The sequence below is a fragment of the Podarcis liolepis genome (genome assembly GCF_965112155.1).
Source record: "Podarcis liolepis genome assembly, chromosome: 17".
NCBI classification, from domain to species: domain Eukaryota; kingdom Metazoa; phylum Chordata; class Lepidosauria; order Squamata; family Lacertidae; genus Podarcis; species Podarcis liolepis.
In genome coordinates, this window is record NC_139571.1 from 27783225 (window position 1) to 27806728 (window position 23504).

A 23504-nucleotide genomic window follows, 5' to 3' on the forward strand; every position below is an offset into this window, starting at 1 on the left:
CCCGGTCCAGAAGGAATAAATACAGCTCACCCTTTCTAAATGCCACCTCTGTACATTCAGATTGATGGTGCTCAGCCTCATACGCATGACCTAACTCTGCCCTCGGTTAATGCCTACATCTTTTAACTTTTACACAGGTAGGTGACACTTGAACCGACATTTAATCCCAGGTTTTAGCACAGGTCTTTACTACAGAGTAGCTGTCCGCATGCATCCTGCAATGAATCTGAACTATATAAATAAATTTGAGGCTAAGGTTCTTTGGTCTGGAGTGGGGGTGGGGGGTGGGAATGTTTCAATTTGGGGCTAAACAGCCACCACAAACCCACCTGGGTTTGTTTGCCACTTGTGGTCCAGTCAAGGGTAGTGATCACACTCCCAGTGGTGCCATTACTACTATTACTACTACTACAGTGGTACCTCGGGTTAAGTACTTAATTTGTTCCGGAGGTCCGTACTTAACCTGAAACTGTTCTTAACCTGAGGGTACCACACCGGAGCACGATTTCTGTTCTTATCCTGAAGCAAAGTTCTTAACCTGAAGCACTATTTCTGGGTTAGCGAAGTCTGTAACCTGAAGCGTATGTAACCTGAAGCGTATGTAACCCGAGGTACCACTGTACTACTAAATTGCAAGTATTCAAAATGAGGGCAAGAAGCATTGCCCTTACTCCGCTTTGGCTTCATGACATCATCTCATGGCATTGTCATGAAGCGATCAGAGTGAGGGCAATGCTTTCAGGCCTCACTCTGAAGCCTATGTAGAGGGAAGGCACTCACTGGCAACCAGGAGGAGCTGAATCACTTCATTTCACTTACAAAAGCTTTTACAGAGTTCCTTGTAGAATGGATTCTGTGACCCACCGTGAATATGTGCATAGAATTCCAACTGGATTTGTTTTTTTAACCTGTGGTACTTCAAATATCTGTACAAGGATCTTGTCCCTTCTTAGTTTCTAAACAGACAACTTTCTTTTTATGTGGAGTTCAAATATTTCCCTTCCCCCTCTCCCTTTTACTGTGAAAAGGGAAAGGGAAAAAAGTATATCACAGATAGCACCCGCTTCTTAATACTTGTTGGGGCTGCAAAGCTATTATTGCTTCCTTGTTATCTCTGAAAAAGCCTGCCTTTCCATCTTGTCTAATAGGCTGTGCATTTGACTTCCTCTCAGGGAGAAGGTGACAGTGGGGAAGAAAGAGATGTGCTTTGGAAAAATATATGCATTTCCACTACAGAGAGACAAAAAAAAACCCAAAAACCCCAGGGAGGTTGACTATCTTCTTGCAGGTCACCTTTAGCTGTTGAGGGGTGTGCAAAGCTTTAAAGATTTGCAGGGCTCCTCTTTTTGGCAAACGTGAAAAGGCAAGGATTTGGGCCAAATGTATTTCTCTTCAAATTCATAAGGAATTGTTTGTTTGTTTTCTTTTACTTAATGGACTGGTATAGACACCACGTAACATCTCTGGGTAGCTCACAAAGCACACACACAAGCATATACTAAAATGCTTGTTGTTGTTTAGTCGTTTAGTCGTGTCCGACTCTTCGTGACCCCATGGACCAGAGCACGCCAGGCACTCCTGTCTTCCACTGCCTCCCGCAGTTTGGTCAAGCTCATGCTGGTAGCTTCAAGAACACTATCCAACCATCTCGTCCTCTGTCGTCCCCTTCTCCTTGTGCCCTCCATCTTTCCCAACATCAGGGTCTTTTCCAGGGAGTCTTCTCTTCTCATGAGGTGGCCCCTTCTCCTTATGCCCTCCATCTTTCCCAACATCAGGGTCTTTTCCAGGGAGTCTTCTCTTCTCATGAGGTGGCCAAAGTATTGGAGCCTCAGCTTCAGGATTTATCCTTCCAGTGAGCACTCAGGGCTGATTTCCTTAAGAATGGAGAGGTTTGATCTTCCATGGGGCTCTCAAGAGTCTCCTCCAGCACCATAATTCAAAAGCATCAATTCTTCGGTGATCAGCCTTCTTTATGGTCCAGCTCTCACTTCCATACATCACTACAGGGAAAACCATAGCTTTAACTATATGGACCTTTGTTGGCAAGGTGATGTCTCTGCTTTTTAAGATGCTGTCTAGGTTTGTCATTGCTTTTCTCCCAAGAATACTAAAATACAGTATGAAACAAATAATGAAATACTGTGCTGGGAAAACAAAGCAGAATTAACAAGAGATCTAAACGAGGGTTGCCAGAGCCTCAGTGCATTTTTATATGACAAGGTGGAGAGGGAGAGAACAGCTTTTGTCAAGGCAGAACCAGAGGAGGCATTAAGGTAGGATTCTCCAGCAGTATGGTTCCGCTTTGTAGGTGGAATAGACTTCAGATACAGCAGTTCCATTGCAGCTGCCAGCCCCTGGGACCCTTCACCATCTTCAATCATAGTCTTCATAAGGGAAGACTTTGACCCTCCACTGTGTGATGGCCTGGGACTCGGGCTCGGGCTCGGAACCAGAAGAGTCTCAGTCTGCACCGGATCCTTTCCCTCAGGCATCATCTGAACCAAGTCTGGGGCCTGATCCTGAAGAGTCCCAGTCTGCACAGGTTCCCCTGCAACAAGCACCAGCTGGGCCGAGTCAGGGCCTGAGCCTGCCCTGGCTCCAGATGCGGGGATTACCTTGTTGCCTTCAGCTGGGCCATCACTTACAGCTGCTCCTCTACCAGTTGGGTCAGGAGAGGCTGAGGTGGCCTCTGGGTTTAGTAACCCACCAATGTCTCCCGAGCTGCAGAGACGAAGGTCTGAGAGAAGGAGAGACCTGAGTACTCACAGGAGGAGTGCTCGCCTTCGGGCGAGACAGGGAGGTGAGTCACTGGGGGGATCAGGACCGGCCGTTACTCTGACAAAGATAAAAGGCTGTCGGACCCTGCCCCAGGTTGTGGGAGTAACGTTGCTGTATGCCAGACCCTGCCTGAGATCCTGTACCTCTCCTTGCCTGGTTTCCTGCCTCGTGTCCTGCCTTGGCCCTGTCAGACTGACTCCTAGCAGAACCTACGGATTTGGGAAACTTACATGGGTCCAGTTTGGTTCAGTACAACCAGGGACAGAGGAAGGGTGGCGGCGGTCTACCTCGGGTGTCACCACTGAGGGGGGTGACAAAATGCCAGGTGGCACTCACTGCGGGGCCTGCAGCGTGCCTGAGCCACTCATCTCTCCTGGGAGCGATCCGGTGGCTTGGTCCCCTGCAGGTTCCACACTGCCCCAAACAGTCCGCCCGCCACCTCTCCACCAGCTGTAGGGTGGCTAAGTGGGAGGAGACAGACAGACTTCTCAGAGGCCCCATGGAGTGTCCTGCCCCAGCTTGCCCTGCCCCACGGGTTGCCCCACCCCTAGGCGCAGGGCACAGGTGCCGCCCCAGGCACCCAATCGGCTTGCTCCGCCGCTGACTACAACAGGCACGAAATGGAAGCTCTTTCTCCCCATTTTCCCCTTCTCCAAATTTGCCACCTGATTTCTGTGCCAAAAAAAAATTGCATTTTGCCATCATGTTAGGAAAATCAAGTGTGTTTTCAAAATCATCCCTATTCTGCAACATTCTTGTTCTGCTAGTTATGGGGAGGAGCAAAGAACAAAGCAGAGTATTGACTCCCCACTCTCAGCCACTGCAAATCTATTTCAATCGTCTTGGCTTTTGAGATTACAGTAGGTGTTACCTGCACAAATTCAAGCATATTTTTCCAGAAATCATGGCTAGAAACCTGGGTGACTGTATTTTGTTTTCCTTTAGTAAACTGAGATTCTTATACTGAGATTCTCAAAAAGCTACCTGATATGAAATTTTACATTCCCACAGTATTTTAGACACATACTGCCTGATGAAGGGGTGGAGGTTTGACTGCATATTCAAGGTATAGGACCCCTTCCAGATTAATCTAAAATTGTGTGGTTGGGTATGATCTTGAGACTGTGGCTTCAGAGGCCTACATAAAGATTTCCTTCAAAATACCATTAACAAAGGAGAGCTTTGGGGCAGAAATAAATTTCTCACACCAATAAAAAGCTTTCTGGATCAAAAAACAATTATATATATCTAAGAACAAACGGATTTCAGAAAACACACTGTTGTGAAAAGATCAGACCTCTCTCAAATTCAATTATTCAGGAACCTCCTGTGCTTTATATCCCTGCAGTGCCACTTAATCATTAATTACAGTGTCTTTTTTATTGTCTCCCATGTTGATTGCATGTCTGATATCACAGATTGCCTAGCAAGTTGACTTAACACCTTTGCTAATTGCTCTGTGGTGCTAAGCTTTAATTTTCTTTTTTCCTTTATTTCTAGCTAGGAGTTTTGAGCTGTTCACTTAAGCAAGCCCTTTATATGTACAGTATTGTTCTGTAATATCATCTGTGGTGTCTGTGCCTTCAATGCAACAAGCAGGAGAGTTTGCATTTCATTGTGAGTTATTTATGGATCGCTGGAGCCCTCCATGACTTTGAGTAGGAGTCTAGCCCCTTCGAAAGAACAGCTTTTGATCTCTTGACTAGAAGCCAAGAGAGATGCGAACACTCAACATAATGTATTCATGACCTCCAACATTTCACATACAAAAATAGGGACACTCCTTTCAGTATTGTTTTGCTATCTCTTACATCCTTATTCTCACATGCCTTCTGGCTCTTTTGCATATTGATGTTTTTCCCCATTGTATGCTGTATTTATTTATATTAGAATAGTTCATCCCGCTGCTGATTTAGAACCAAGCACAATTCCAAGCAAGGGACGCGGGTGGCGCTGTGGTCTAAACCACAGAGCCTAGGGCTTGCCAATCAGAAGGTCGGCAGTTCGAATCCTTGTGATGGGGTGAGCTCTCGTTGCTCGGCCCCTGCTCCTGCCAACCTAGCAGTTCGAAAGTACGTCAAGTGCAAGTAGATAAATAGGTACCACTCCGGCGGGAAGGTAAATGGCTTTTCTGTGTGCTGCTCTGATTCGCCAGAAGCGGCTTTCTCATACTGGCCACATGACCCGGAAGCTGTCTGGGGGCAAACGCCACTTCCTCCAACCAGTAAAGCAAGATGAGCGCTGCAATCCAAGAGTCGTCCGTGACTGGACCTAATATTCAGGGGTCCCTTTACCTTTTACAATTCCAAGCACAGTTTGTTTCTGAGCACAATTCAAAGTGTCGGTGCTGACCTTTAAATCCCTAAAAGCCTCAGCCCTGTAAATGCCTACACCCCCAACATTCAGCCTGGACACTGAGGTCCAGCTCCGAGACTCCGAGGGCCTTCTGGCAGTTCCCTCACTGCGAGAAGTTACAGGGAACCAGGCAGAGGGCCTTCTCAGCAGTGGCTCCCTCCCTGTGGAGCGCCCTCCCATCAGATGTCAAGGAAATGAACAATTATCTGACTTTAAGAAAATATCTGAAGGCAGCCCTGTATTGGGAGTCTTTTAATGTTTGATGTTATATTATGTTTCTATATGTGTTGGGAACCACCCAGAGTGGCTGGGGAAACCCAGCCAGATGGATAGGGTATAAATCATGGGTAGGCAAACTAAGGCCTGGGGGCCAGATCCAGCCCAATCACCTTCTAAATCCGGTGCGGATGGTCCAGGAATCAGTGTGTTTTTTACATGAGTAGAATGTGTCCTTTTATTTAAAATGCATCTCTGGGTTATTTGTGAGGCTTAGGAATTCGTTCATTTCTGCCCAAAAATATATAGTCCAGCTCCCCACAAGGTCTGAGGGACAGTGGACTGGCTCCCTGCTGAAAAAGTTTGCTGACCCCTGGTATAAATAATAAAATTATTATTATTATTACTAGGACCTGGGAAACCAGGTTCCAGATCTCCACTGAGCTATGCAGATCACTGAGTGACCTTGGGCCAGTCACTCACTCTCAGCCTAACCTAACTCACAGGGTTGTTGTGAAGATAAAAGGAGCTCCTTAGAGGAAAGGTGAAATAAAAAGGCAATAAATAAATATATAAGAGCTCGGTGGCAGTGTACCTGCTTTTGCATGGATGCAATGCAGCTTACTGCACAATGGTAATGTACCAATTATAATCTATTGCTCTACTACTCACTTCTGCCTCTGGCCCCCAGAAAGTCCCCCACAAGGGAATGTGGCCCTCAGGTTGATAAGCTTTTTCCACTCCTGGTATAAAAGAGTGTTGGTTTTTTATTTATTTTTTAAATGTGCAGGAGTGCCAGGAGAGCTCTTAAACTTGAACAATTAATAGATAGAAGCTTTGATGAAAGCTATGGTTTTCCCAGTAGTGATGTATGGAAGTGAGAGCTGGACCATAAAGAAGGCTGTTCGCCAAAGAATTGATGCTTTTGAATTATGGTGCTGGAGGAGACTCTTGAGAGTCCCATGGACTGCAAGAAGATCAAACGCATTATTTCTTAAGGAAATCAGCCCTGAGTGCTCACTGGAAGGACAGATCATGAAGCTGAGGCTCCAATACTTTGGCCACCTCATGAGAAGAGAAGACTCCCTGGAAAAGACCCTGATGTTGGGATAGATTTAGGACACAAGGAGAAGGGGAAGACAGAGGATGAGATGGTGGGACAGTGTTCTCGAAGCTGCCAGCATGAGTCTGACCAAACTGCGGGAGGCAGTGGAAGACAGGAGTGCCTGGCGTGCTCTGGTCCATGGGGTCATGAAGAGTTGGAAACGACTAAATAACAAATGTTCAAAGATGTGCTGGCATTCAAGAAAGCAAGAGAGGTCTGAGAGCAGGTTTTATCATGGGCTGTGCTTGAGAGTCATTTCGAGCTGATCATAATTCCACGATTCAGCAAAAAGTTCACCTTCTTGGGGGGGTGAGTGTGCTTGCTGTAATTAAGTGACCTGAGTGGAGCAGAAGCCCGTTTCATTTCTGCAGAAAGCAAATACTAAAGTAATGAGCACCAAAAAAAAGGAGAGGGGAGTAATGAATGGGAACAGAATTGCTGCCTGAAAAGAAGCAACGTGATTAATCAAGCTATAATGGACTGAAAGTGTTCGAGGTGCTACCCGGGATGGCTAGAAATGAAGTTATTGGTTTTCAAAAAAACAGATTTGAAAGAAACGTTTTGTAAGAAATAACCTGGTTTCAAAGGAAATCTAGATTTAATAGAAACATGCTAACCGCCTATACCGAAAACTGAATCATGATAATCAATCATCAAATATACTGATTTCTTTTCTATGTAAAGGAGGGAAGCATTAAGTTTTAAAGTTGCACATTATAAATGATACAGTATGTTGTATACAGTATTGTATCTATACCGTAATTACAGACTTCCTACATGTCCCAGTGACTAGCAAGTCAACACAAGCACTGGAATCCTGTGTATTGCTGGAAATATCCACCTGTAACTCACCTGGAAGATCCTAGTCTCTGTACTCCAAATACCTGAGTACTGCAAACTTCATTCCCCTTCATTTTATGGATTCCTGTGAGTTTGTTCACTGAGGCTTAACATTTAAAGCACTTTTATACTGCTTAAACTATCATGGCTTCCCCCCCCCCCCAATGACTTGTAGGAGCTGTAGGGTGCTAAGGGTGTTTGGAACTGTAGCTCTGTGATCTGAGAGAGGGTCATTTCAGCACAGCTACCCTGTCTTTGGACAGTCCTTTCTAGGGAGGTTTGCCTTGTTCCAACTCTGGTTGCCTTCTGGTACTAGGCAAAGTTCTTTTTTATCTGCCCATCCTTTTTAGATCTTCTGTTTTAAACTGTTGAGTTTGTATGCTGCTTTGATGTTTTTACAGGTGTTTGAAATGTGATAGAATAAAAATACAGTGATATCTCGGGTTACAGACACTTCAGGTTACAGACGCTTCAGGTTACAGACTCTACTAACCCAGAAGTAGTACCTTGGGTTAAGAACTTTGCTTCAGGATGAGAACAAAAATCACTCGCTGGCAGTGTGGCAGCAGCAGGAGGCCCCATTAGCTAAAGTGATACCTTAGGTTAAGAATAGTTTCAAGTTAAGAACGGACCTCCAGAATGAATTAAGTTCTTAACGGGCGGTACCACTGTAATGATGGCCCCAGCTTTGATGTCATGAAGTTCACATCACTGCAGGTTATCCTTACCATTCCTGAGAATGAATTATTATCAAGCATTGTATTGACTGCTTACAGCAGGGATGGGAACCAAACGTTGTTGGAAGCCGTGAGGAGGTCCGGGAAATAAGTTAATGAAATATATGTGATGAGTGGATTAGTGGATTTTTTAAAAACTATTTTTATCTGTTTTCTTTTCTTTTTCGTATTTTTTTTCTTTTTTGTCTGTTTTTACTTTCTGAAAATTTCAATAAATATCTTATTAAAAAAAAAAATGTTGTTGGAAGCCAACTCCCATTAGCCCCAACAAGCATATTCAGTGATCAGGGGAGTCGTATAGTAACATCTCTAGAGAGCACAAGTTTCCCACCCCTGGCTTACAGTAGAACTCTGTTCAGAAAAATCTTAATTACATGAAGGGAATTCTGTAACAGCCAGGACTACCCCCAAGCTATGAAACAACCTTCCAGAACATGTTGGGTTAAATAGATGGCCTTTAGTTTTTACAGTCCTTCCAATCGGAGAGGGTGTTTCAGCAATAAAGTAATGCCTGGCTGACGTGATCAGCTGGGTGCATTATACTGTGATATGGGATGACTAAAATAAACAGAATGAAATCATTGGATTAATCACTGACTAATGTTGAATATCACCCTGTATTTTGCAGAGAGAGAGAGATTCTATATGGGTATTTGAGGGGGGGTATTCTAGATTAGCATGGTGGGATACCTTGTGTTTGCAGCAGAAATCAGATACTTTAAATAAAAATAAATTTGCTAAAACAGCATGATCTACAGAGATCATTTGTTTCATTTAATCTCTGTTAAGTGTTTTGCTAAAACAGGACCACAATCTATTTGGCCTTCCAGGAACACCACAAGAAGCTCCACAGCAAGCGAAATGACCAGTTCCAGGTATTTCAACATTTTTTAATATAATATTGTTGAAAGAATGTACAGACATTCAAACTAGACTGCAGACAATAAATATAATTTTGCTGAGCTATTTACAGCGCTGCAGACCAGACCATAATTCACTTAGGAAATAAGTAATAAGTGGTCTACACTGCTCAATAGAGAACTATTTACTGCTGGTGGAAAAAGAATGGCAGACCGTGTTGAAGCCACCAAAACCAATTAGGGAGGATGATTATAATGTTGCATCCTCAAACAGGCGTAATTTATTCTTACAACTGTAACTAATGTGGAAGATAAGGAGAGTTGCATTTTATGTTTTATGTTTAATGATGAAAGCATATCCATGTACTAACTAATGAAGTCATGTCTGTTTCCAGTAACTGGTTCAGGAGGTTACACTTTGCGGTTATAGAAACACTGTTGTGATGTAAGGCTTCACAGAAAACAGAGCTCAAAACCTTGAAAACAATTTGCCCAAAGGCAGTGGCGTAGCATGGGTTGCCAGTGCCCAGGGCCACGTGGAGGCAGAGTGGGAGGGAGGGAAACAGATGGAGTACGCATGTGCATTAAACTGCCTAATGGCATCTGCATCACCCAGGAAATTGCAGCCGCAGAGAGAAGAAAATAAGATCCGTTAGTTGTCTGGAGAGGTAACTTCCTGGTTCGCATGGAGAAGTGCACAGATGTACTGAGGCAGCACCTCTAGTAATTTTGCACCCCGGGCAACCGTCCCTGTGCGCCCCCTCCTCCACACTACACCACTGGCCATGGGTACACATGTTCACAGAAGGCAATTTGCCATAAATGCACATTAATACTCAATGCGCCCCACTTCTCCCAAACAATAACATATTCTTTGTTGTTGTTTAGTCATTTAGTTGTGTCTGGCTCTTCGTGACCCGATGGACCAGAGCACGCCAGGCACTCCTGTCTTCCACTGCCTCCCGCAGTTTGGTCAAACTCATGCTGGTAGCTTCGAGAACACTATCCAACCATCTCGTCCTCTGTCATCCCCTTCTCCTTGTGCCCTCCATCTTTCCCAACATCAGGGTCTTTTCCAGGAAGTCTTCTCTTCTCATGAGGTGGCCAAAGTATTGGAGCCTCAACTTCACGATCTGTCCTTCCAGTGAGCACTCAGGGCTGATTTCCTTAAGAATGGAGAGGTTTGATCTTCTTGCAGTCCATAGGACTCTCAAGTGTCTTCTCCAGCACCATAATTCAAAAGCATCAATTCTTTCAGCGATCAGCCTTCTTTATGGTCCAGCTCTCACTTCCATACATCACTACTGGGAAAACCATAGTTTTAACTATACAGACCTTTGTTGGCAAGGTGATGTCTCTGCTTTTTATATACTAAGGTAGCACTTCCTTGAGTTTGGTTTCCTTGGAGGAGAGAGCACTGATGATGCCAGATATTTCTGCAATATTTGAGTTTATTAATGATATGCAGCTCAGTGATGGCTGTCACCACAGCACTCTGAGCATAAAACAGCATATAAACTAACAGAGCAGCAGCAGGAAACCCACTGCCCCACATCATATTGTTGAGAGGCTTTTTGCGAGGGGGACTAGCCTATATGCCTGGGCCCCCTTCTAATTCCTGGGTCCAGCATGCATTCAATTCCTGGAATAGCCAGGCCAGCCTTGTAGCAGCCAGCTAAAGATGGGTCTTTAAGAAAACAAAGGGAGAGACTTTGAGCCAGAAGGCAAATGGGTTTGCCTCCCTCCTCCAACTGTCTTAGGAAGACAAAAGGGCAGTGTTGCATGTGATGGAAGAGAGAAGACAAAGCAGCAAGCCAAGGGTCAGACAGCCAGGGCTGATTTTTGCTTGAATCCAAGGCTGTGGCTATGGGAGAAGCAAGACCCCCTTGGTGTGTTAATGCTATGAACCCCTCCACCATAGGTGCAGGTTATATATCTGTGTAAACAGACCATACATCCTGCAGTCTCCACTGTGCTTATTTCCTCTCTTCCCTCCTCTCTGTGTGCCCATCCTGATTTTCTGCTTTGATTGTTGTTTTAGCTGTTAAACTATTTGAATTGGCTTGTTCATTGTATATTTTAATTACGGATGTTTTAATGTAGTTGGTTTACTATGTATTTTAATTATGGGTTCTGATGTCATCCTGGAATTTATGCAGAGCCTAAGAAATGTGGACCAACTTTCCTCAAAGCAATTTTCAAATGCATGTCTCTTAGGTTAGACACAATGTTCACATCCAATAGTAGACTGAACCCAACAGATAATGGTGACATAATTTTTTTCTCCGTGTAATGCAGTTGTAATCTTAGCTGCCATCAAGAAGTTAATCATTTCTAGATTGGTGTCTTCAGAATGTAGGTCGTTCAAAAGAATTCATAGAAGATCAGCGGGAATCTTATATCCCATAATTTCGTCTATATATAGTTACTCCTGTAGAATTACCTAATTGATTTTCAATCCACAAAGCAATTTGGTCCCTGCTGGTTTTTGTATTACTGAACCTAGTGTGCTTCAAAGTACCTGGGTTCATACTTCAGCTGAGACAAGGTATATGTATGTATAAGCAGGTCACAAATATGAACAAGGCCTTCGCTGTTTGTACTTCTAATTTCATCTCAATACTTTGTAGTTTAAGACAAATTACGTTTTGGTAGAGCATGAGACTGAACCTCAGGGTCGTGGATTCGAGGTCCACGTTGGGTAAAAGATCCCTGCATTGTATGGTGTTGGACCCCAGATGGCCCCTGAGGTCCCTTCCAACTGTACATTTCTATGATTCTATCAACTTTTGGCCTTTCAGTGCCGCAAAGTATATCGGGATCTCCGCTTGGCCAAGCTGATGAAGCTCATTTTCTTCCCTAGCCTTCAGAATCACCTCCCGACGTGTTTACCGATCTCGAGCCTTTGATGAGGCTCCAAGGCCTCCATGTCCTCCCAGCAGAGCATCAAAACAGCATGCGGAAGTGATGAGATTTATGGCTACATTTTAAAGAGTTTTATTTCTAAACTACGCAGAACAGAAAAGACATCCTCTCTCTATGAAAGCAGAGAACAACTGAACAAAGGAACAAAGGAAACAGGAAACCAGTAACGTCACATCCTGTCTCCCCTCCCGTGAGACTTCCAATAGTCTCTGGACTCTGTATAATGTAAACAGAGTCCTGTGACTCCCAGCAGCTGCACAGTGATAAGAACAGAAACTAACATCATAAGCTATCAAACTATTAAGATAAAGTGTATTCTTATAGTTGGATAATTAAGAAGTGCCTGCTGGATCAGGCGAAGGGTCCATATAGTCTAACAATCTATTCTCTCAGAGGCCAACCAGATGTCTATGGGAAACTCTCAAGCAGGACGCGAGTGCCATAGCACTATGCTCACTTCATTCACAGATTGTGTTCTCATGTGTTGCCTCCGTGTGAGCAGATGCAGATATGTAGGATGAGCAATTGGTGGCAGGTGCATTTGCCCCCCACCCAATCTACACAGTGGGCCAGAACAGAACGGGAATATCATCCAATCTGGCCCAAAGTAAATATCTGTGTCTAGGCTAGTCTGAGGCTGCGGCTACAGGAGAAGCAAGACCCTTTTGGGGTGTTGATGCTGTGAAGCCCTCCATCGTAGGTTCAGGCTTCATATATGTATTAATACAGTGGTACCTCGGGTTACGGGACACAGGTGGTGCTGTGGGTTAAACCACAGAGCCTAGGACTTGCCGATCAGAAGGTCGGTGGTTCGAATCCCAGCGGCAGGGTGAGCTCCCATTTCTCGGTCCCTGCTCCTGCCAACCTAGGAGTTCGAAAGCATGTCAAAGTGCAAGTAGATAAATAGGTACCGCTCCGGCGGGAAGATAAATGGCATTTCCGTGCACTGCTCTGGTTTGCCAGAAGCAGCTTAGTCATGCTACCCACATGACCTGGAAGCTGTACGCCGGCTCCCTCGGCCAATAAAGCGAAATGAGCGCCACAACCCCAGAGTTGTCCACGACTAGACCCAATGGTCAGGAGTCCCTTTACCTTTACCTCGGGTTGCAGATGCTTCAGGTTACAGACTCCGCTAACCCAGAAATAGTACCTCGGGTTAAGAACTTTGCTTCAGGATGAGAACAGAAATCGGGGGCGGTGGTGCGGCAGCAGTGGGAGGCCCCATTAGCTAAAGTGGTACCTCAGGTTAAGAACAGTTTCAGGTTAAGAACAGACCTCCAGAACGAATTAAGTTCTTAACCTGAGGTGCCACTGTAATCTATATTTGTTTACAAAGCTATTGTACTGCCAACCATACTATATGCTTGTGAAACATGGACCACTTATAATCGCCACCTCCAACTCCCCGAAAGATTCCATCAACAGTGTCTCCAGAAAATTTTACACATCACTTGGGAAGACAGGCGAACTAATACCAGTCTACTGGGTTAAGCAAAGATCACCAGTGTCAAAGCAATGATTCTTCAACATCAACTTCGTTGGACTGGTCATGTTGTGCGGATGCCTTCCAAAGCAACTACTCTATTCCGAACTTAAAAATGGAAAGCGTAATGCTAGTGGTCAACAAAAGAGGTTCAAAAACTGTTTCAAGGGAAATCTAAAAAAATGTAGTATAAACACCAACAATTGGGAAACACTTGCCTGCAAGCGCTCCAGTTGGAGAACAGCCTTTACCAAAGGTGTCATGGGCTTTGAAGACACTCGAACTCAGGACGCAAGGGAGAAACGTGCTAAGAGGAAGGAACGCTTGGCAAATCCACACCATGATCAACTCCCACCTTGAAACTAATGTCCCCACTGTGGAAGGCTGTGTGGGTCCAGAATTGGCCTCCACAGTCACTTACGGACTCATTGTTAAAACTGTGTTTATGGAAAGCAATATTACTCAGCTACGAGTGATCTCCAAAGAAGAATAATCTATATATCCTAAAGACACCAGCTCCCACTGTGCCTCATTTCCAAAAGGAAACACGATCCCTGGGTGTGTGCCTGAAACCCCTGCAATCTTGCGCTGCTCTGAGATTGGGGTATTACCTAAATGCTGGTGATGAACTTGTCTTACAAAGTACGAACAAAATATTAAACTTCTATATTCAAAGCACTGCTTGTGCTGTTTTCATTAGAGCGACCAGCTGAACAACTAGCTTTCTGTTGTGGTTGTCTGCACACAGCTGCAAAAATGGAGTGTTGTGATCTCACCAGCCTGCTCTTTGCTTCCCTCTATGCTCTTTGGGAGATTGAAGGACTAAGAGAGACATGGTAGAAAAGGAAACATATTGTACAGGACAGTTCAAGTTGTGAACATGACAGCAAATGCTTTGAAACAACAAAGCCAGCACAGCTATCTTCACTTTTCCAGGCAGAGTCCAAAGGCTGGAAGTAAATTTCACAGGCAGTCCAAACCAGCAAGCTGAGAAAACTGTGGTGATTACGCAACGATGCCACAGTATCATAAGAATGTAAGAAACTTCTTTATACTGAGTTAAAGGTAAACGTAAAGGGACCCCTGACCATTAGGTCCAGTCGTGACTGACTCTGGGGTTGCGGCGCTCATCTCGCTTTATTGGCCAAGGGAGCCAGCGTACAGCTTCCGGGTCATGTGGCCAGCATGACTAAGCCGCTTCTGGCAAACCAGAGCAGTGCACGGAAATGCCATTTACCTTCCTGCCGGAGCAGTACCTATTTATCTACTTGCACTTTGATGTGCTTTCGAACTGCTAGGTTGGCAGGAGCAGGGACAAAGCAACGGGAGCTCACCCTGTTGCGGAGATTCAAACCGCCGACCTTCTGATCGGCAAGCCCTAGGCTCAGTGGTTTAACCCACAGCGCCACCCGCGTCCCTTTTATACTGAGTTAGGCCACGTGTTTATTAGAATCCTCTCGTGGACTTTTTGCATGAAAAAGAAAAATAAATAATGACATTAGGATTTGAGGATTGAATATAATGTTAAAATTACACGAGAATGTTTTACTGTGTTAACATAGTGTTTTTCCCCCCTCTGGCAGTAGCTCTCATGTGACTGGCTGACTGCGAGTGACATGAGAGAGGCATCCCATTCTGTTGTGACTGTTATTCCAGTAACAGCCCATTTCAGTAAATGAAATCATTATCCTTAACAGGTCCGCTTAATTAATTTTATAATGAAATGATTTTAGAATGTAGTATTATTTTATTGTTGTTAGCCGCCCTGAGCCCAGCTACGGCTGGGGAGGGCGGGATATAAATAAAAAATTATTATTATTATTATTATTATTAAGGCACATTTGGCTGGGCACTTTACATCTGGCTTTCTAGAGTTGCACAGAAGCCTCTGGGGGGAAAGGCTGTGGTGCATAGATAAGATACAGCTGTTTTCTAACTCTCAGCAAACTGCTAAGTTTTTAACCCTCCAGCATAAAGCCACTGATCACCTGACACAGTTCAAGCTCTCGTCAGGCTTAAGGTACATAAAGGAAGCATGTTGTTGCTGAAATTCAATATTCCTACCTCAGGCAGGTTTGACATGTCCAGAGCTGTGCTTTTCTCCCTTGGCACAGTACCCACAACAGCTTTATATGTAGTATTCTGCACATATACTTGTAACTCAGAGGTGGCATGTGTTTTCCCCAGAACCAAACTCATGAAACAAAAGCAGGTGTTGCTAGACTGCTACTTTGATGCCTCTTATTAGCCTCTTGATTCCTTTTGCTTTGTTGCCTAGCAGGCTTTGATATAAGAGCTTTTCAGATCTGCTTAAGTTTGCTGATGAAAATGAATCTATTCCAAGCATCTCACATCCCACTGAGACATTGATCAACTCTCACAACCTTCCCTTCATTCCATTACTGAGAGGATAGGAGCAGCTACTGTTGCCCATGCTGATCTATTGTCTACAACACAGACTTAAATACACATTCCTTCTTGCATGGGAAATATTTGTCTGTTTTTTTCCAACAGTATTATTTGCACCTTCGCCAAAGCAGCATTCCCAGGGGAATGCCATGAGTGGTACAGAACCAATATAACTTTGTATGGTAAGTATGTGCTGTGATTATCTGTGAAGCAATCTGCAAGAAACAAAATACAAATACTGACTGGGTTTAAAGCACAGCCCAAGAGCAACTGGTTTTCAGTACAAAAAGGTTAACTCTGTGATTCTGAGTATTTATACGAAGTGAAAGAGACCACATGGGGCTTTAAAGGCCCATTGATTTCATGACAGTGTTCAATCAGAGCAGGTATTTTGTGCAAAAGTCCAGGGCCCACTCAGCAGGGTGAGTAGGGTGGCTCCCAAATGCACCAGGACTAACTTACTAGATTTTGAAATGAATAAATTAATGCCCATTACGATTTAAGTGGGCTTTTCCCTAAGACCTTCGGGTAATCTGCTGAACGAAGGCTTTCCCCACAGTACTCAGAAGTGAGATCCCACGGTAGTTGTTACAGCCAAGGTGGCTGCCTTTGTTCTTGTGGTCAAGAATGTTGGAGTTGTGGCACGGAGAATGTTGGAGAATGTCTTGTGGCACGGATCCTTGTTCCCAACACTGCAAGAGGAGAGCTTCATCTGCCTCAGCTGCAACAAAACATGTCTCTCCCATATCACAGCCACAGTAGGCCCTGCAAACTTCCTGCAGTTTGACTTCACCCCCAAAGGTGCACTCCTCCATTGTCTCCCGAGATAGATAGATGCCAACAACTAGGTATAGTGTTAGGGATTGATTAGCTGCTTGTGCGTAAAAACGTGCTCCCTCAGAGTTTGTGCGACCCCACAAACCTCCGTGTGTGACGGAGCTCCTCAGACATGTCTGCTCTAGTCACTAGTAGAGTCCGACAGTGGCTGTCTGCGGAAGCGTTTCCAGCAAAGGAGCTCCTTAACGGAAACGCGTCTCCTGGACTCTCGGCGTGACAGTTTCCGGCGAGGTGTGGGTCTCCCTATGGGAGACTCAGATACCTCCCCACTGTTCTCGCTGGAAGCTTCCCTGAGCCCTCCCTCCTGCTCGCATTCCCTCAGAGACCCACTCCTCCCCCTGCTGGTCCCTGCTTCAGCTGTTGAGTCTCTTTCTTCCTCCCTGAGTCCCTCCACCACCTGATGCTCCGTTGGCAGTTCCCTGACATCCACCTCCCCTCCAGGGCCCCCCTCACCCCCTCCCATTTCCTCTCCCCTGGGAGGTGAAGGGCTAAAACCCCGAAACGAATCTTCCTCATCTTCCGACGTCTCGAACAATTCCCTCCATCGATCGTCGTCCTGGCTCGCTGAATCCTCTTCCTCTTCAGAATCTGGGAACCCCTCCAACTCCTCTTCCTCGTCGGTGGTGGCAAAGTATTCCCTTCGGAACCTCGCTACAGGCTGAGGTTTACGTGGGAACCTCTGATGAAAAGTCTCTATTAAAACTTCGTCATTGACATCCTCTGCCCTAACCCAGGTGTTTTCCGACTCCGGTTCCCCTTCCCACATTACCAAATACTCTACTTGATCTCCCTTCCACCTGGAATCGAGGATCTCCGCTACATGGTAGCTGTGTTCCTTCTCCTCCATTGCTGGTCCCCTAGTGACCCTCCCTTCACTGTCTCCTCTATACGGTGACAGCAACGACCTGTGAAAAACTGGGTGCAGCTTCATGTGGTTCGGTAACCGGAGCCTGAAAGCCACTGGATTGACCTGCTGCATGACTTCAAACGGACCCAGCCTTTTGGGTCTTAATTTCTTACAACCTCCTTTGAACGGCAACCCTTGGGTTGACAGCCACACCTGGTCCCCCACCCTGATGCTTTCACCTTCCCTTCGGTTTTTGTCTGCCTGCCTCTTATATTCCTCCTTAGCCCTGTTTAAGTTGAGTTGGAGCTGGCGATGGATCGCTTCCATTTCTTCAACGAACTGTTCTGCAGCTGGAACGCTCCAGTTCTCCCCCTCCCCCCCTGGGAAGGCTCTGGGATGGCACCCGTGATTAGCCAAAAAGGGGCTCATCCCCGTGGACACGTTCTCTGCATTGTTGTAGGCAAATTCTGCCAACGCCAGCTTCTCCACCCAATCATTCTCTCTGTCATTAACATAACACCTCAAATATTGTTGGAGAACCCCATTTGCTCTTTCCGCCTGCCCGTTGGTTTCTGGATGACGGGCCGTTGAAAAATTAACCTCTACATGCAGTAAGCTCATGAGCTTCCTCCAGAACCTGGAAGTAAATTGTTTCCCTCGGTCTGAAACCACCCTCAAGGGGGCGCCATGCAACCGAAACACATTCTCTACAAACAATTTGGCTGTTTCTTCGGCTGTGACCGCATGTGAGCAGGCTATAAAGTGGGCCATTTTAGTTAACAGGTCTACTACAACCATGATGGCTGTTTTCCCTCTAGACCTTGGCAGATCAGTCATGAAATCTATTGCCACTGCTTCCCACGGTCTTTCAGGTGTGGGCAGTGGTTCTAATAAACCAGCCGGCGCCCGCCTCTCCCCCTTGGCTCTTTGGCATTGTTCACACCCTCTCACATACTCCCGCACATCTTCCCTGACCTTGGGCCACCAAAATTCCCTGGTAACCAGCCACATGGTCTTGTGTTGCCCAAAATGCCCTGCTGTGGGGCTATCGTGCAGCTGCTTGAGTACCTTCTCCCTCAATTCCCCTTCAGGTATATATAACGCTCCCTTATAATACAATGCCCCGTTTCTCTCCTCAAAACCACCGGATTTGTCTTCCTCCCTCCTGAGATCCCTGAGTTTGTCCTGGGCGTATGCATCCTGCACCGTACCCTCTACCAATTCCCTTTGCCCCACCAAGGTCGCCCCACACACCCAGCGGTCCTCTGGAATGATATGGGTTTCTTCGGGTGCTCCCTCCCCCACCAAATATTCAGGTTTGCGTGAGAGAGCGTCCGCCCTAACATTCTCTGGGCCTGGCACGTAACAAATCTCAAAGTTAAATTTGGAGAACTCCTGGGCCCATCTCAACTGCCTTTGGTTGAGCACTCGCGCAGTTCTCCAATACTCTAGATTTTTATGGTCCGTGCACACTTGCACCTTATGTTGTGCACCAACTAGCAGATGCCTCCATCTCCGGAACGCCTCATGAATAGCAAGAAGTTCTCGGTCGTACACCGTGTAGTTCCTCTCGGATTTGTTCAGCTTTCGCGAAAAGAAGGCACACGGTCGCCACTCTGACTCCTCCTTCCCCGGCTGCAGAAGAAGCACCGCCCCTATGGCTCTGTCAGATGCGTCTGTTTCAACCCTCAGCTTCTTTCGTAAATCCACATGCAGAAGTTGTTCTTCAGAGGCGAAGGCCCTTTTCAGCTCCTCAAACGCTCGCTCCGCCTCCGCCGTCCATACAAACTTCTTTTTACTGCTGAGACAGTCCGTGATGGGCGCCGTCAGATGGGCGAAGTTGCGGATGAACTTACGATAAAAGTTTCCAAACCCTAGGAACCTCTGCACATCCTTCTTGGTTTTGGGTGTTTTCCATTCCAGCACTGCCTGTACCTTGCCGGGATCCATGGCCAATCCCTTGTCTGACAGGCGGTACCCCAGGAATTCCACCTCCTTGGTATGGAACCGACACTTCTCCAGTTTGACCCACAGCCTGTTGGCTTGCAGTCTGCTCAACACTTCTCTGACGTCTCTCACATGTTGCTCCTCATTCTCCGAATACACCAACACATCATCTAGGAAAGCAACGCAATTCTTGTAGAGCAAAGGGCCCAGTACGTGGTTCATAAAAGATTGAAAACACGCTGAGCCTGCTTGTAATCCAAATGGCATAACGAGGTATTCAAATGCCCCCAAAGGGGTAAACATGGTGGTTTTCCATTCATCCCCTTTCCTTATGCGTATCAGGTTGTACGCCCCCCTTAGATCCAGCTTTGTAAAAAAATTTCCCTTCCTCACCCTGGTCAAAATATCATCAATTCTGGGCATAGGGAAAGCCACCGGTTCAGTCACTGCATTTAACCTCCTAAAATCACATACAAGTCTCGGCTTGTCCGCGTTTTTTTTGTCCACAAAAAACACTGGGCTACCCCCTGCTGCTTTGGACTCTCTGATGAAGCCTCTCTTCAGGTTCTTATCAATAAACCCTCGCAACTCCTGCATTTCTCTGTCTGACATGGCATACAACTTGCCCACGGGAAGCTGTGCTCCAGGGAGTAAATTGATCTGGCAATCAAAGGGTCTATGAGGTGGTAGTTGGTCAGCTTCCTTCTCGCTGAACACGTCGCTGAGATCTGCATACTGTGGTGGTACCTTCACCTTCTCCATTACTTCAGTCCCTGCTAGGGTGGCTTGGGCCCCTGCTGAACCCTTTTCCCCTTTGCAGTGTTCTAAGCAATGTGCTGAACCAAAGGACACCACTCTTTGATGCCAGCCAACCAGCGGATCATGTAGAGCTAGCCAGCTCATTCCCAAAATAATGGGAGCGCCTCCCAGGGTGGCCACATTAAACGCTATCAGTTCTGTGTGCCTTGCCACCCTCATTATCATTGGGACAGTCTGCAAGCTGACTCCTCCTCCCAACAACTCCCTGCCATCAATCGTGGTCACCTGCAGGGGGTTGCTTAAAGGGATAGTCTGTATCTGGTGTTCAGCAGCAAACTCCTTGCTCATAAAATTGCAGGAGCTGCCTGAGTCCAATAGCGCCTTTATTTTTAGGGGGTGCCCATTTTGCAGCTCTAGCGACACTTCAATCACTAGAGCAGGTCGAGGAGCTTCTGGCACGGGCACTTTCACTGCTCTTTGGCCTGGCTGCAGTGCCCCGATTGTGGCAACCAGGCGTTGGCTTTTACCTGCTCCGTTCCCCCCTGTTCTCCCCCCTCAACAGCTCCCACCATCCCTTGCCATTCCTTCCTCTGGGGGCAGACTCTGGCAAAGTGGCCTGGCTGTTGGCAGAGATAGCATTTCCGGGGGACCTTTCCCTCCTTCTTAGCCCCCTCGCTGGTTTTTGAAAATGCGCGCGCGCGCGCTGTTCCGATTTCCATCGGCTCTGCCGGCGGGAAAGCTGGCTCAGGAATGTCTGGAATGCGGAACTCCTTCCAACGTTCCCCTCTCCCTTCCCGCCTCTCCAAGGCTCTTGCCTCCTGCCGCGCTCCTATGGTCAGCGCAGATTTGGTCAGCTGATCCATAGACTCCGCCCTGGGGCTCCGTGACAGCTCGTCTTTCACCGCCGAAGAAAGACCTTCTTCAAATAGCATTTGAATGGGTGCCGCCGATAAATCCCAACTCAATCTGTGAATCAGCATAGTAAACTCAGTCCAGTACTCACGGACAGATCGACTTCCCTGCTTACAAGCCATTAGCTGTCTGCGCACCGCCCCTTCCTCAATATCGCTGGAAAACATGATATCCATTGCACGAAAGAACTTCCTCGTGTCCTTTAGTATGTCATTGTGCGTTGCCATTAGGGGTCGAACCCAGACTCTCGCCCCTTTCTCAAGATGCCCAATTACGAAAGCAACTCGCGATTCCTCATCAGGGAACTCATCGAACTGCACATTAATGGCATATTGCATCTCTGTCCTAAAGGCATGGTAATCCTTGGGGTCCCCCCCAAATTTTTGCACCAATCCTGGTACCTTTCTGGGGAATTGAGTGGCTCTCCCCTTCTTGTCTGCATCCTGAGCCCTTCTCTCCTCCAGCCTCGCCGTCTGCAGCGCCAGTTGGACCTCCAACGCTCGGTATCTATCTTCCAAGCTTGGACCAGCTCCAGCCCCCGCTCCTCCGGTTCCGGTTGGTTCGCTCATGATGCTTTCTCTTGCACAGGCAGCGTACAGAGACTGTCGGACTGCTGTTAGGGATTGATTAGCTGCTTGTGCGTAAAAACGTGCTCCCTCAGAGTTTGTGCGACCCCACAAACCTCCGTGTGTGACGGAGCTCCTCAGACATGTCTGCTCTAGTCACTAGTAGAGTCCGACAGTGGCTGTCTGCGGAAGCGTTTCCAGCAAAGGAGCTCCTTAACGGAAACGCGTCTCCTGGACTCTCGGCGTGACAGTTTCCGGCGAGGTGTGGGTCTCCCTATGGGAGACTCAGATACCTCCCCACTGTTCTCGCTGGAAGCTTCCCTGAGCCCTCCCTCCTGCTCGCATTCCCTCAGAGACCCACTCCTCCCCCTGCTGGTCCCTGCTTCAGCTGTTGAGTCTCTTTCTTCCTCCCTGAGTCCCTCCACCACCTGATGCTCCGATGGCAGTTCCCTGACATCCAGGTAGAGGATTGCAGCCTTAAGGTGTTATCACTATTTTCAGCCTATGCTTAATAAAAATTGCATTTACTCTTCATGCAGAGATATTTGATTATCTGCTGTGCTAGCCATCTATCTATCTATCATCTATCTATGTGTCTGTCTGTCTGTCTGTCTGTCTGTCTATCTATCTATCTAGTGACTTTATTCACTGCAAAGAGCTATGGGCTCATTGGTGTGGACATGAAAATTCATGGTTAGCTTGGCACTCCATATGCAACCCAGAGTGCATCATTCTATTAGGGACCGAGTTGTTAAATGCATTTCTTTCTTCTTGGTCCTTGGAAGAAAGTCATGTTTCCATGACGACAGCTGTGAACATTTCTACATAAAAGGGATTTCCCTGCAGACTGCCTGTTGAAACTTTTTTTTTTTTTTAATGGCTGCTTACATGTAACCTAATGGAATGTTGAAAACTTTACTCTGCAGAATTTAGCAAAAGAATGTTCCGAGCAAAAGGGTAAGGATGAGGGAATGTGATACCAGAGCGACAAAGCCACGGTCTGTTATCCAAGAGCTTCAAGGTTAAGGGACCCCTGACCATTAGGTCCACTCGCAGACGACTCTGGGGTTATGGCGCTCATCTTGCTTTACTGGCCGAGGGAGCCGGCGTACAGCTTCCAGTTCATGTGGCCAGCATGACTAAGCTGCTTCTGGCAAACCAGAGTAGTGCACGGAAACGCCATTTAGCTTCCCGCCAGAGTGGTACCTATTTCTCTACTTGCACTTTAACGTGCTTTCGAACTGCTAGGTTGGCAGATGCAGGGACCAAGCAATGGTAGCTCACCCCGTCACGGGGATTCGAACCGCTGACCTTCTGATTGGCAAGCCCAAGAGGCTCAGTGGTTTAGAGCTTATACAATGGTAATTCACTCTCTTTCTACTGTGCATGGCGGGTTTAATGACTATTTGTGAATCCTGTCACAGGTCACCCTTTCCCAGCCTTTTCCTGTTTTGTTTCCTACCATGCTCCATTCTTCATTCAACAAACCAAAAAAGAAACAAGGGAACCAAAAATGAATTGCTGTTCTGGCTTTGGCAATTCTGTGAATGTATTTATGAATGTAGAGGCCCAAGCTATGAAACATAGCATGTTTTTAAAGAGTCTGAGTGAACAGAAATGCCCCAGGTTCAATCCCCAACATCTCCAGGTACAGCTAGGAAATACTGTTAGAATTCCTGCTCCATGATTGCAGTCATGGGATTGTTGTCTATCACATGACGGTATATGTTTTGACTCCACAGAGTGGGAAGTAACGGAGACAGGATGTTTGTGTTACTGTGTTCCGTGAAGTTGGATTATTGTCCTTTGTTCTTTCTCTCTTTGCTGTCTGATGCTAGAGAGAGAGGGAGCCATGTTGCAGTGCTCCATGTGTGTTTATATGTAAAGTAGATTTGCCAAAATGCTGAGTTGCTGGGTTCTGTTACGCA

General features: G+C 46.4%; 1 protein-coding gene across 1 annotated transcript in view; it reads left to right on the top strand.

Annotated features, from left to right (window-relative positions):
* The window catches only part of LOC310696604 (uncharacterized protein), a 516855-nt gene that overhangs the window by 48189 nt on the left and 445162 nt on the right, over positions 1-23504 (top strand). Inside the window, exon 2 of the mRNA XM_083482366.1 lies at positions 8837-8906. Within this exon, the coding sequence (XP_083338492.1) occupies positions 8837-8906 (70 nt within the window). The remainder of the gene's footprint in view (positions 1-8836; positions 8907-23504) is intronic.